Source organism: Prunus persica, chromosome G5, assembly GCF_000346465.2.
Source record: "Prunus persica cultivar Lovell chromosome G5, Prunus_persica_NCBIv2, whole genome shotgun sequence".
Taxonomy (NCBI): Eukaryota; Viridiplantae; Streptophyta; class Magnoliopsida; order Rosales; family Rosaceae; genus Prunus; species Prunus persica.
In genome coordinates, this window is record NC_034013.1 from 666889 (window position 1) to 680637 (window position 13749).

The 13749-nt window shown below is 38.0% G+C and overlaps 3 protein-coding genes across 6 annotated transcripts; 1 reads left to right on the plus strand and 2 right to left on the minus strand.

The window, feature by feature from the left end:
- Window positions 1639-6100, plus strand: LOC18777064 (AT-hook motif nuclear-localized protein 10). The gene is made up of 6 exons (XM_007209197.2): window positions 1639-1900; window positions 2528-3163; window positions 4134-4186; window positions 4417-4548; window positions 5007-5168; window positions 5454-6100. Exons 2-6 carry the CDS (start codon window positions 2623-2625, stop codon window positions 5685-5687), a joined length of 1122 nt encoding a protein of 373 aa, XP_007209259.1. The 5' UTR covers window positions 1639-1900; window positions 2528-2622; the 3' UTR covers window positions 5688-6100.
- LOC18776126 (short-chain dehydrogenase/reductase family 42E member 1) lies at window positions 6671-10727 on the minus strand. 4 transcript variants are annotated; one of them, XM_020564645.1, is made up of 6 exons: window positions 10213-10727; window positions 9695-10037; window positions 9022-9299; window positions 8669-8865; window positions 7787-8234; window positions 6671-6882 (listed from the first exon to the last, which is right to left on the minus strand). In XM_020564645.1, exons 1-6 carry the CDS (start codon window positions 10400-10402, stop codon window positions 6878-6880), a joined length of 1461 nt encoding a protein of 486 aa, XP_020420234.1. In that variant the 5' UTR covers window positions 10403-10727; the 3' UTR covers window positions 6671-6877. The 4 variants fall into 4 exon arrangements, with proteins under 4 accessions (XP_020420234.1, XP_020420235.1, XP_020420233.1 ...); XM_020564646.1 differs by having other exon boundaries at window positions 6671-6879; window positions 7781-8234; XM_020564644.1 differs by having other exon boundaries at window positions 6671-6872; window positions 7777-8234.
- On the minus strand, window positions 11645-12655 carry LOC18776788 (heavy metal-associated isoprenylated plant protein 44). Its single transcript, XM_007211207.2, has 3 exons — window positions 12410-12655; window positions 12194-12266; window positions 11645-11988 (listed from the first exon to the last, which is right to left on the minus strand). Exons 1-3 carry the CDS (start codon window positions 12413-12415, stop codon window positions 11783-11785), a joined length of 285 nt encoding a protein of 94 aa, XP_007211269.1. The 5' UTR covers window positions 12416-12655; the 3' UTR covers window positions 11645-11782.

Sequence of the window (13749 nt, forward strand, 5' to 3'; positions counted from 1 at the left end):
TTACTGATATGGGTCTGCTCTCTTATTTCTTGGGGCTTGAAGCCACCTCTATCACCTCTGGTCTCCTTCTCTCACAAACAAAATATATTCTTGATCTTCTCAAACGGCATTCCATGACTGATTGTAACCCTTGTAGTACTCCAGTTTGTGCATCTCATTAGCTATCCTCTCTTGATGATGAGTTACGTTCTGATGCAACTAAGTATAGGCAGTTTGTGGGCTACCTTCAATATCTCACTTTCACTAGACTTAACATCTCTTTTGCCGTTCATCATATTGCTGTCTCCGAGCCCCCTTGCTCTTCATGATTTCTCTGATTCTGATTTGGCTGGTTGTCCTGATACCCGTCGTTCGACCACCAGTTTTTGTGTGTTTCTTGGTTCCAACCTTATTTCTTGGTGTGCTAAGAAACAATAGACAATTTCTCGCTCATCTACTAAGGCTGAATATCGCTCTCTAGCTCATGTTTGTGTAGACACTACTTGGATCTCTTATCTCTTTCATGAGTTGGCGCTTCCTCCTTCTGGACCAACCTTATTGTTGTGTGACAATCTCAGCACTCCTACATGGCTTCCAATCTAGTGTTTCATGCTCGCACTAAACATATTGAACTCGATTACCACTTCATTCGAGAGCGCATTATCTCTGGCTCTCACCAAGTTCAATTTGTTTCCTCTTCCAATCAGCTCGCTGACATCCTCACCAAAGGCCTAATTGATGTATATACTGTTTATATCTCTCCAGTCAACTATATTAATTGTCAATCCCTATAGACTAGAAATTCCTTTATCTATATTTCCTATTGTAACGTTAGCTTGGCTGTATATATACTTTCCACCAACAGTGAGAAGAATAACAATTCAAATTTCACAAACTTACACTTCTAAAAAACTGGCTTGGCTGACAATAAGTAGGGGAGGAGGACTTGATGTTGTTTTGGGTGGGATCATAAAAACGCTTTCTACATAAGCATTCAGGACACACTACCAAGTGTTTGTTATAAGATAAACACTTCTAAATAAGTGCTTATAATCTAGCAAAAGTTCTTTCTATTTTATTAAGGGCCCGTTTGATAACCATTTCAATTTTTAATTTTCATATTTAAAACCCTAAAAATTGGAAACTTGAAAAATGAAAATAAAAAACTGTTACTAAACATATTTTCAATTTTTATTTTTCAAAAAAAAGTAAAAATGAAAATAAAAATAAAATAATTATCAAACGGTGCTAATATTATATGTGAAGTTAGAATGTTCTATTAGTTTGGATAATTTTTGAAGCAAGCAAAAATTATTTTTATATTTTTACAAAACAAGCTGAAGTAAGCAAAAGCACAAAGTGCAGTGTGCAGTGCAGATGACCAAGTAACGTTCATGAGAGCTGTGATGAAAGATTGGACTTCGGAAAAGAGAAGGAAAAAGAAGAAAAGGAGAAAGCGCCAAACACAAGATTGACAAAAAGAAATGTTATCCAGACGGGTTGAGAGCAGCAAATGCGATATACTCGCCTGGTTTGAAGGACCACGTAGACAGCGACCTACTTTGTTTTTGAATTTTAAAATTGTAACAGCGAGTAATATTAAAGCACAGTCGACAGTCGACCCAAAGAAAAAAGCAAATAGCAATGAAGGCGTTGGATTGGAGTAAATGCAAATTAAATTATTATTATATTTTTTGTAAGAATGCAAAATAGCAAATTAGGGCTTGGCTTTTACTCGCTTTTTAAATATACGCCCGTACACGGAAAGGCACGAAATAAAAAGAAAATATAATATCCGAATTAAAATATAACTAATATTCAGAATTCTCGCATTTCTCAGAAAAAGGGCTTCGGAGCCGCTCTGCGTTTTCGTTCCGGAACCCTAGAATTTCCGCGTCGGCGTAATTTTCCTGAATTATTGGTAAGTTGAACGTATTTTTTGGGCTTATTTTACGATTTTCCTCAATTTTCATTGTATTTTCTTTTATGATTCTTTTACTTTGAATTTCCGAATAAATAAAAGATTTATTTATTTTTAAACAAATTGTTCGTTGGTGGAAGTAAAATGCTGATTTTTGTTTGGTTTAAGCTTTAATTTTAAAATATTTTGCATGATCTATGCTGAAATTTGAAAAATAAAATAAAAGCAAATGTAAAATTTTCTGGTGGTTTTTAAACCAGGTCTGTAAGTTGAATGTAATTCTCGTCGCAGTTATTAGGGTTTGTTGTTCAGTTGGGGTTGGATTTTAGTCCCAGATTCGTGGGTAAGTATGTTGTCAGAGTTAGGGTTTAGATACTTGTTGCAGAATGAGCTTACTTGGAATCTAGCATCATCATCTTCTTCTCCTTCTTTATTTTTTTATTTTTCTGTTTTACTGGTGGTTAAGAATTAAGATACCACAAAAAACAATAATCATTTTGTAAATACCATTTTAAAATTGGTTGGTTTTGTTTATGGATTAGGGTTTGTAAATTGTGCTGATCTGAGAAATGGTAAATTTCTTTGCACTCACTGAGCTTTTATTTTATTTTTCTTATGGTGTTTCAGAGGCTGGTTTGATGGGATTTTAGTACAAGTGCAAAACTGCAAATTATTATTATTATTTTTAAATTTAAAAAAAGAAAAAAAGAAAGAAAAAAAAGATGTCGGGATCTGAGACAGGAGTGATGACGAGTAGAGAGCCGTTCAGCGTCGGTGGTCTGCAGAAGAGTCCGCTGCAATCACAGGCCGCCATACAGAACATGCGCTTGAACTTCAGTCCTGACGGCTCTGCTGCTGCTGCTCTCTACAAGCCTGTCGCCGCCGCCACCTCGCCCACTTACCAATCCTCTGCCGCTGCCGGCGGTTCTGCTCCTGTTCCGTTAGCTGCCGGCGAGGGTTCACCAGGTGCTGCTGTTATGGCCCCTGCTCCTGCTGCTGCTGGGCTTAACATGAACATGGGTAGCGAGCCAATGAAGAGGAAGAGAGGGAGGCCCAGGAAGTATGGGCCAGATGGCACCATGGCACTGTCTCTCTCACCTTCAGCTGCGTCTGTCACCGTAACCCAGTCCAGTGGTGGAGCCTTTTCTCCTCCTCCTCCTCATCCTCCTCCTCCATCTGTAGGTTCTGCTTCACCCACTTCCATCAAGAAAGCCAGAGGCAGACCACCTGGTTCTACCAAGAAGCAACAATTGGATGCTTTGGGTAAAGCTTCTTTCCTTTTATTTTTCCAAATTGGGTTTTCCTTAAATCCTTTGAATCTTATTGGGTTTGCTTTTATTTTTTGTGGGCGGCGTTTTAAATCTGCGTTCTTCTGTGTCTTTGATGTTGCTATTGTTTTTCTTTTGCGTTTACCCTTGTCTGTCGCGTGGTGATTTTTCAATGTTTGAGTGAGCCGTTGGGTTTTAAGGCGACAGTGGCTTTGACTTATTCCCATACCGGGATCAACTAAGTTCTATTTTTATGTACTTGTCTTTGTTTTTTTTTTTTTCTTACTTATTATCTTCTCTATTGGAGGTTCCTTGTTCCCACCCTTTTGGGTTTCTGACAGAAAATGAAGTGGTCGTTGTTTTTTATTTAATGAAAAGGGATATATTCGTGGATGACTCTATGGAATAGAAAAGGGTACTGGAACTGAGGTTCTGTTCAGTGTCTCTTTAGATTCTTATGTTTGTTTCAAAATTACTTATCTGCCCTTGATTCTTGTATTGCAATCAGATGCTGTAAGCTCAAAGATATTGAACCTTTGATTATTCATGATATTTCCATGCGCATATGATATCTTATAATGATAATGCTTTTTCGTATTTCTTTCAAATGGAATTATTCGTCTTAAATTGTTTACGCAGAGTCTATTTTACAGTGGAACTTTATCAATAAGATTTTATAAAATATTTCCAATATTGGAAAAATATGCTTTTGAAAGTTTCCAATCATGCTGCTTAAATCTTATTAATAGCGTTTAATTTAGTATTTCAAATATCAAGTGGTAAGACTAGAATTGTCACGAAACAAAAATGTTTATTTGTTTCCTTATATAACTTATAGATGCAGTGGCAAGGATCTTATTTTATTGTTTCCTTTTCAAGAATTCAATTTTGATGTTGCTTTTCCCCCTGCAAATTAATGTATAATAATAACGGTGCTAAGTGTTAATTTGTTTTCCTCTTTGCAGGATCTGTGGGGTTTGGATTTTCGCCACATGTTATCACTGTAAAAGCTGGAGAGGTTTCTAATTCCCCTTCTTTCTTTAATTTTTTATTTTTACTGCTCTTCCCTCTTTGAACATCACTGCACTCTTACTCTGAATAGTTGTTGAGCTACAAACATCACTGCAACCCTTACAGTTTCCATATTCTCCAACTTCTTGTCTGTTTCATTAACTTTTGAATTTGACTGATCATTTTTCTAGTTGATTACAGTATTGAAATTTTATTTTAATGCATTTAATCTTTCAGGATGTATCGGCAAAAATAATGTCATTTTCTCAGAATGGTCCTAGGGCTGTTTGCATCTTGTCTGCAAATGGAGCCATTTCTAATGTGACTCTTCGCCAACCAGCCACATCTGGTGGAACTGTAACATACGAGGTTTGTGAGATTGCTACCTGTCTGTTGGCCTTCCCTTGCATAGGATGTGCTGACTTTTTCATGCGGTTGTATTGAAAGTATGTTGGGCCTCAATAGTTATCCTCTGGGAGTATGGACGGGATGAAAAATTACTCCAAGTCTTTCTAGGACTGAAATTGAATTGTGTCAAAAGAAAAGAAAAAGCTTGGTGGTGAATTGGTAACAGTTAAAGTTTACATATACTCCACAACGCTGTGAAGAAAAGCACTCTAGGGGGCTACAGTAGTGATTTTTGTTGTTTCTCATATTGCCGCTTTTACTAGTTTAAATTGCCCTTGACCTAACACGAGTAATTATCATAAACTTTTTGTTAATCATTTGGTAATTACGATAGGAGGGTCGGCTTCATTTTATGTATATTTTCTACCTATGAATATTCTCTGCTAATTCCTGTTTTTCTTATGAATTTTCATATGCAGGGGAGGTTTGAAATTCTAACACTTTCTGGCTCATTTCTTCTATCTGAAAGTAGTGGCCAGCGGAGTAGAACTGGGGGCTTAAGTGTGTCATTATCTGGCCCAGATGGTCGAGTTTTAGGTGGTGGTGTGGCAGGTCTTCTGACAGCTGCCTCCCCTGTTCAGGTACATTTCTTATAACTTTTCCCATACAGTTATTTGTGTGTGTGCATTTTTATTTATTTATTTATAACTTGTGATGCGAAAATTATTAGTTTAAGTTCAGAAGATTTTCCACAATATGTGTGGGTCTATAAACTGTGATGTTAACACTGGACAGGCCCTATTCTATATATTTGTTTCTTTGAGAAAAAGGAATTTATCAGCAGTATTAGCACTGCCAGATACAGCATCTTCATATGATTGAACATAATAGAAACACTGATTTTACGATTGCAAAATCCATTGCAGGTAGTAGTTGGGAGCTTTGTTGCAGATGGTCGGAAAGAACCAAAGACAACAAACCAATTGGAGCCTGTAGCACCGAAACTTGCACCGAGTAGTGGGCCAACAGGGGCCAGTAGCCCCCAGTCACGCGGAACGCTCAGTGAATCTTCAGGCGGACCTGGAAGTCCGCTTAACCAGAGTACAGGAGGCTGCAATAACAGTAACCCGCAAGGCATGTCTAGCATGCCATGGAAGTGAAGCTTTCATAACTCCAGCCTTTTCACTAATTTGTGTAGTAGGCAAGATCAGGATCAGCAATGTTGTGTTTCTTAACTTTATTCGGAGTCTCGAGGGCACCCTGTTGTAGTTTCAACCTTGTGTAATGTATGTTTAGTAGAATAAGAACTGTATAATACTGCTTGACCTTATAGGATGTCGGCAGCTGAAAGTGTCAACCAGGTAACAAGAGGTGTTTGTGAAATAGAAATTAGATTAAGCCTTGTGCTTTTAGGACTTGGTAGGATTAGGATGAGTTGGTGATCTAGTTGTTTATCATGTGTTGGCTTCTTGTAATCTTTGTAGACCCTTCCTTCAGATATGCTCAGCTTCACCTTATTCTCGAATGATAAGATGGTAAATGGTGCCAATTTGATTCTAACCATTCTGTTTTGTAGAACCATCTCTTCTTTTTGGGTCATGGTTTGCTTTCATTTTTCTCTTTTTCCTGTCTTGCTTGGTTCATGCCCATGAAACTCCATTTGTTACTGTTCTCCATATGTTTATCACCTATGGAGCAGAGTTCAGAGAAAGTCTTCGCCATTGTTTCTGGGTTTCTGGTTTTCGTAGTATATAGTCTTTCGTGCTGTGAGATCAACAAGCATCTACGGTTAAAAGTTGCCCGCGTCTGCCCTTAGCAGTTATCTGCGATACTCTAAATGCATACCAAATCAGAACTTAAATCAGCAATTATCGCAACTGAGTTATGCACCAAAATAAATTTGCTTATGTTTCACCATAATTTTGCTTATGTTTATCTTTTGGCACTTTTTTGTTTTTGGTTTTGAATACAAGCTATATTGAGAGGAGGGAGAATCGAATTTAGAACCTGGAGTGCATAGGTAATTGCTCTTTAACCGCTTGAGCGACGATGCCCTTACCTTTTGGCACTCCAAATTGTATTAAAATCTTAAAATAAAATACTCAATTAGAGTGTTAGAATTTAAGTGGGAGTGCCAAATCGCTTGGGACATTTAAGTAACGAACCAAACTATAATCAAACGTACGAATTTCCACCTTTGGAAACTTTGAAACTGTGAGAATCACATCGCTTCAACCCTTTTGTAAGAGACACATGTATTGCATTGTACGTACATAAAACCATGTTCTCTCATACAGAACATACATAAAACCACTATCTTATAAAATTCTACGAACACTACAGGCATGCACTAGTAGGGGTGGGCATCAATCCGGCCGATCCGGTCAATCTGGCCGAACCGATTATATTGGATTGATTTGGTTTGGTTTTGACCAAAGAAAAAGTCAACATTTTGAAAAACCGAACCGAACCGGTTTGATTTGGTTCAGCTGTGGTTTGAGAGTTTTAAAAACTGTCCTAAACCGAACCGGACCGATTATAAATCAATTTATTATTTATTTAATTTAGTTTACATGTGGCAAGGTTTGTGTGCGTTTTGTGAGTTCGCGTATCTGAATGTTGGTGCACGTTTTGATCTTCTAATTTGCATATCCCAGTTATTTGTGTGTGCTTGTATTTCCCTCTCTTTCTATCTCTACTATGTGTGTTTGCTCTTTGTGTTGTGTGGCTCTTCTTACTCTATCTATCTTAATTAATGGGTCCATTTCATAATTTCATACGCATTCAAACTCCACCTCTGTGATAAAAGTATTTACCTCTCTGTGATAAAAGCTTTTCATTTGTTTGTATTGTGATGAATGCAATGAGTAAATTTAATGCTACTTGGTTAATGCAAATTTTGTATATGTTTGTTTTGATGGAAATTGTGAACTTAGATGCATGCTAGACATTGGACAACCTTTGAATAAATGGAATGATGTTGTATTAGCCTTTGATGGAATGGAATGGAATGATATAATGACAAAATGTTAGCATTATAATGTAAGAGCAGGTTGAAAAATGCATGGTTTTGTGTTAGGCACAAACCGGCCGAACCAATCCGAACCAAACCAATTACAAGTGGTTTGGATTGGTTCGGTTTCCATTATGATTTTAGGCTAATCCAAACCAAACCGGACCGTTATTTTCTTATTGGTTCAGCTGTGGTTTGAGAGTAAAACCGAACCAATCCAGACCGTGCCCACCCCTATGCACTAGTGACGAGGAGCTCTTGCCTTCCGTGCTCTCTTCAACAGAAAACGTAATGAAAAAAACCCAAGAGCCAAGGTCTGCCAAAACCATCCTCTTGAGTTAGCAGGGTCCACCCTTTTTGCCAGCTTCCACGCGTATACAGCCTCTCCAATATGTGCTGCTGCAGCTAGGAGAAACGTTGTCCTAACTACTCTCATTGACCGGAGAAAGAAGAGGCTAATAGCTCTGAAGAGTGGCACAGGTCCAATGTCTGGCAGATAAGCAGCACAGAATAGCGTGGCCATTCCAAGCACACAAAATAGCCATGCATATATTGTAGGCCCATCCAGAGTTTTCCTTTTCCTCTCCTGCCAGTATGAGATCGTAGCAGCCATTCCCTCTCGAGGAGTCACCATTGGGACATAGCCAAGCTCCTCCTTTGCTTTAAGGAAAGAGAAGTAATGGGTAACACCAACCTGTAATTTATACAAGAGATTCAACAAATGTTGACAGACACGACATAAGTATAATTGGTCTCACTACCCCTGTGTCTACATAGGATGAAGCTTTACTTTATATCCATAAAAAATAAAAATAAAAATGCACTGATTGATGGTTTTTCTCAGAAGATTAAAATCACATTATTTCTTAAAGCTTGATTTCTCTCCCAGAGGAACCATATAGCTCAGAGAAACTGTGAATCGGAATAGAGGAGCTCGCCACAACAGTGAGATAAAAGAGCTCGGCCACAACATGTGTGCTAGGCTTCAACCGTAATTATATTCACTCTCCACAATGCAGAAATTTTTGTTTCTATTGGGAGGGGAAAACAGTGAATGGATAAAGATAGAACTGCCACATGCATATCTCCAATACAGCCAAAACTTAAAAATGGAAGGATTAAGCAAACCTTGTATACTTCAGCAGGAAGGATCAATGGCTGAGGAAGCCACCATCGATTTAACCATGGATACAAGATAGTATAGACTGCCCAAAAAACCTTTCCTAAAGAAAGAGCACGAGGTACAGACAAGGAGGCCTTTGGTAGGTCATAATCCAAGCTTCTCAGCAGAGGTCGGATGAACTCAAAGGTGTTGACTGGAGACCCTGTAAGAAAGGTTGGTTTTCACCTTTTACGTTTCAGATACTACTCTTTATGTCAAAGGAATAGTTCAATAATCTGTGTCTAGCAAATTCCAGTTAATAATATGACAACGAAAAGAAACTACATTAAAAAAGGTAAAGTAAGGGTTGCATTGTTACCATCGGATACAAAATATGGCTGACCAGCAGCTATGGGATGTCTTTCTTTATCTCTCCCGGGAATGTCATCCAAAAGTCCCATGCTTGCCATTACCAGTGCAAGTACTAGGTTATCGACATAAATCCAATCTGTTTTCACATTTGCTTCGCCAATTTTGAATGGAACTAGGCCTAACTTTGCCAGAGACACTATCCTCGGAAGGTGCCTTTCTTCACCTGGACCATAGATAGCAGCTGGACGAACTGCACAGGTGTAAAGGCACTTCCCACTCTTCTTCCTATAAAGCACAGAAACAACCACATCTCAGCATATAATTAATGCGAAGACAAACTAAATATGGCGGATGAGAACCCATAAACAATAGCCAGTGTCATTACCAACAAAGATAACTCCACATTTCGGCTGGTATAAATACCACGATTTAATACTACTCACACTTGTGCTCACATACACTAAAGTTTTTGTATGAATCCAGCCCATATCTCCTAAGACACACAAATTCCCGGTACACTAGAATGACCCTATTAACAAGCACTTCTCCCTCACTAGTTTGCTCGCACGCATATCCTACGACACACCAATTCCAAGTACACTAGAATATCCCTAGTAACATATATTGTGGAATGCTTAATTGAAGAAGGCATAGGAACAATTTCAATTAAAAGTACTTACCTAAAGGGACGAGCATTGTACTTGAGGACCAACTGCTCGGCAATTGATTTACTACGGCCATACGGGTCGACATGGCTATCAATGGGGAAGTAGCGCAAGGCCTCATTCCCATTGACAATCTCCTCTCCCCCAAACACAACATTGTACGTGCTCACATAAACAAGCCTTTGGATCCCAAACTCGAGACAAGCGTCTAATATATGACAGGTTCCATTTATATTGACCTCGTCAACACGACCAAACTGCAGCATTTCTTTCCCTGACATGCCATATGAAGCAAGGTGGAACACACAGTCTGCTCCGCGCAGAGCCTTTTCAACATCTTTTTTATGGGTAACATCCCCTACATGATTATTACTATTGATTATTAATATTTACACAAAAAATATTGAAAATTTCAATATACCCAAGTGAAAAAAATTGAACTTGAAAGAGAAAACGCAAAAGAAATGAAGAAAGTGGATGAATTTGAAAGGCGTAGCAAAGGGGTAACGAGTAATTGGGAAGATGGATCAAACCTTGGACGCAGTGGACGCCGTGTTGGAGGAGATTGGCGGACCAAGGGGAGGTCGTTCGGAGGTCAAAGGCTCGGACTTGGTGAGCCCCTCTTCGAAGCAGCTCCAAGCAGAGTGCGGAGCCCACAAACCCCAACCCACCCGTCACCACAAAAGTGTTGCCTTCTATGCCTTCATTTTCGCTTAAGTGCATCTTTTCTTGCTTTCCTTCTTTCTTATTGTTTACTCGAATCGAACTCAAAGACCGACTCAGAAGAAGACTCTCTCACACACAAGTCAGGTCACAACAAAATGGTGGAGAAGAAGTATAAGAATTTGATCTGCTGTGACGTTGGTGCACGCACAAGCCATGACATGTGTCCATGTTTTAAATTCTCAATTAATTATTCACCTAAAAAGGAAAAATTACATTCAATTCAAAATCAGATTTTGTTCTTTTATCAGATTTCATAATCAGATTCAGATCTGTGTTTGAGATCTCACCACGCATCCTTAACTAGTAATATTTCAGCGGAGCAGTGATATTATGAGGCATGCTGACTCTGTGAAATGAGTTGTATTTCAGTAGAACGGTACAAAGAAGTAATGTTTTAGTTGAACTGTGGATGGAACACTAACATCACTTCGCAAGCTGACACAATATGAGTTGATTTTAATTATTATTCATGTGTTGCACCATCGTGATCCACTTTGGACAAAAACATTGTCATTATGATCTACTTTGACAAGTCATCTTTGCGTATTTGCGTCATACGTGATAATTTTTTCACATAACGTAATGTGATTAGTTGAAAATAGCAAAATAGTGTGCTATCTCATTCTCTTGAATTCGGCCGGGACAAGTTCTTTGAAACATACAAATACCAACGACCATCACTTAGATGACGGCATTACGAACATGGCCATAGTTTGTGATGAAGGGGCCTCGATCTTGACCAATACGACCAAGTTCCCCTTGGTTATTATCGTTACTTGTTTTTTTTTTCTTGGAAAAGAACTAAGGCCTCCTTGGTTGTGAGACAAACCACATATCAAGAACCAAGGGTTCTTTGTCAAAAGGAGACAAAGCTTGTTTGTTTTTTGGGTCAAAGAAAATAAAGCTTGTTGGTTGGTTGTGAAAAGGATCAAGAGCCCTAACTTGACAAAAAGGGCAAAGCCGGCTTGGTGATGACAAAATGAACTGCTGGTTATGAAAAGAATGGCAAGGGCCGCTAATCATTGCAAGGACAATCCATCTACAAACCTTTGTTTTCAGTGTTTTTTTTTTTCTGATGTGGTGCATCTACACAAATTATATCTAATGTAGTTATGTAGTTAATGTCACTCAGTAATATTATATCTAATGTATCACCTATCATTTAGGCACTGCTTTTGTGACATGCAAAATACAGAAAAGGGAAAGAGAGTTAAATATATATATATATATATATATATATTTTGAAAATCACAAACACAACCTTGGTAATTGGTATGCCATCCCAGTCCCACACATGAAACAACTCAGTGACTCAGATGGGTATAAAAGAAAAAGAAAAAGAAAAAAGAAAAAGGAAGAAGAAAGTTGTAGTATCTTCTAGAACAAGTTGAAGTTGAAGTTGTTGTTGAATCTCAAGCTTCCATAACTGGCGCTGGCATAAGCAGTGAGGAGCTCATTTTGGGGAGACCAGAAATCAGCTTTCAATCCTCCTCTCCTGATTGCTTTCAGTAATTTGTTCCTGTGTACGCATCCTGTTACAATCACCTTCTGACTGTATGCATCTACTTCCACCTTTTCTATCCCTGTATTCAATTTTTAATTAATATTATATCAATTGTACTTTAGTTTAAGATATGACAACTTCTATGTAGCATATTTCATATACCACAAAGAAAGGTATATTAAACATGTTATATGGAAATTACCTCGTCTTAAATCACAATTCACTAAAAGAGAAAAATGTATGAAACATGAGATAGACAAATTTTTTTTCACAACAAAGGATACCTCTCAATTTGGACAGGCATTTCCTAAGTCGCTTCTCATGTATCCCAACCATCTCCACCTTCAACTCCACACTCTGCAAATTAACCAACAATATTACATATGACAATGTAACATAACTTGTGAGAGGGAAAACACAACTGCTACACTTGCTAGAAATGAAAGGGTTAATTACTTGAAGAAAATATATATTAATGCATCAATCCAATATAATGTTACCTCCATGAGAGAATTCTGGGAATTCTGGACTGGAAATGATCAACTGATGATGTATGTATGTATGTATGTGATGTGTATGTATGTACAGAAGCTTGGAATGAATTAAAGGAGCAAAACAACGAACAAAAAAGAAGAATGGATGAATGAAACAGATAGAGATTTTCAGTCACTTATATATGAGAGGGTTACAGAGTGGGGACATGAAAAAGATGGAATAAACAGTAAAGCAATCTTGGTTTCTGGGACTGTCTCTGCCTCGACAAAACTTGTAGAAATTATATGATCTGATCTGCTTTGTTTTTAATTAATTATACTTTGCTTTTTCAAAGCCACAAGACATATACCCTAGAACAAGAAAACGGTTAACATAAGGAGACAGAGCAGTGAGTGAGCTCAAGCTTCTAGGCTTCCCGTCTGCGCAAAGCAATGTGAGTCTCAAGCATTTTGAAATGAATGGCTTTGACGGTCCAACTTACCCTTCTTCTTCTTTTTTTTCGGTTAGTGTTTCTTTGACGGGAATGCAGTCAATTCCTTAGGAATTTGCAATCATTGAGAGGATTATCTGAGCCGTCCACTGCATGATCTTGCTTGGTGGGGACATTCCCTCCTATCTTTAGTTGATAAAGACAAAAAAGTGATCCCTCGATCTGCTTGTAGTGTTGTGTTGTATTGACCAAGCATATACTTGTGCATATCGCAAATTGCAAGGTGGGAAAAAGGAAAAGAGTGAAAAAGAAAAAAGAAAAAAGAGAATAAAAACTTGATGCAAGGAAAAAAACTTCCCAGCAAGTTTGGTATTTTTGGGTTCTCTCTTCTATGTAGTTTGCTTTGCACATATTATTCATTATTAGGGTTATTTACTCAAATAGTTTTCAAATTTATACCCAAGTTGTATTTTGGTCCCTCAATTAAATTATCCACTAAAATGACCAATCAACTCTTTATTATTTAGCAAATTAGTCTACCATTACATTCTGTCAATGTCGTCGTTAAATATGAGGGCAAATTAATCATTTCGTACATTTTAAAAAAAATACTGAAAAATGAAATACCACCCCCCCCCCCCCCCCCCCCCCCAAAATAAAGATTATTAGTCACCAGCTTTTTGAGTCCTTTAGTGACAATAGAGCAATCAAATTTATTTCTTGTTACACTGGTTCTGAGTTACGAGATGGGTTATGGGTTCTCCGAGGTTGGGGTCGGGGGGAGGAGGAGGAGAGGTCTGTGGAGAAATAAGGGAGAAGAAATCTGGGGGTGGGGGTCACTTTTTTCTCTTTTTCTTCAAATTTTTCTAATTTTGTAAATTTAACCCTTTTTTATTTTTTTAATTATGAAAAGTT

What these genes read in the sequence shown, in the direction of transcription:
- LOC18777064 (XM_007209197.2), top strand. Translation starts at nt 2,623, where the DNA reads ATGTCGGGATCTGAGACAGGAGTGATGACGAGTAGAGAGCCGTTCAGC. An exon ending in GCAACAATTGGATGCTTTGG is followed by an intron (nt 3,164 to 4,133) that starts GTAAAGCTTCTT and finishes TCCTCTTTGCAG; the next exon opens with GATCTGTGGGGTTTGGATTT. An exon ending in CAGCTGCCTCCCCTGTTCAG is followed by an intron (nt 5,169 to 5,453) that starts GTACATTTCTTA and finishes AATCCATTGCAG; the next exon opens with GTAGTAGTTGGGAGCTTTGT.
- LOC18776126 (XM_020564645.1), bottom strand. Translation starts at nt 10,402, where the DNA reads ATGCACTTAAGCGAAAATGAAGGCATAGAAGGCAACACTTTTGTGGTG. An exon ending in TACAATGCTCGTCCCTTTAG is followed by an intron (nt 9,300 to 9,694) that starts GTAAGTACTTTT and finishes TGTGCTTTATAG; the next exon opens with GAAGAAGAGTGGGAAGTGCC. An exon ending in TTCCTGCTGAAGTATACAAG is followed by an intron (nt 8,235 to 8,668) that starts GTTTGCTTAATC and finishes TATAAATTACAG; the next exon opens with GTTGGTGTTACCCATTACTT.
- LOC18776788 (XM_007211207.2), bottom strand. An exon ending in ATGCCTGTCCAAATTGAGAG is followed by an intron (nt 11,989 to 12,193) that starts GTATCCTTTGTT and finishes AATTGAATACAG; the next exon opens with GGATAGAAAAGGTGGAAGTA.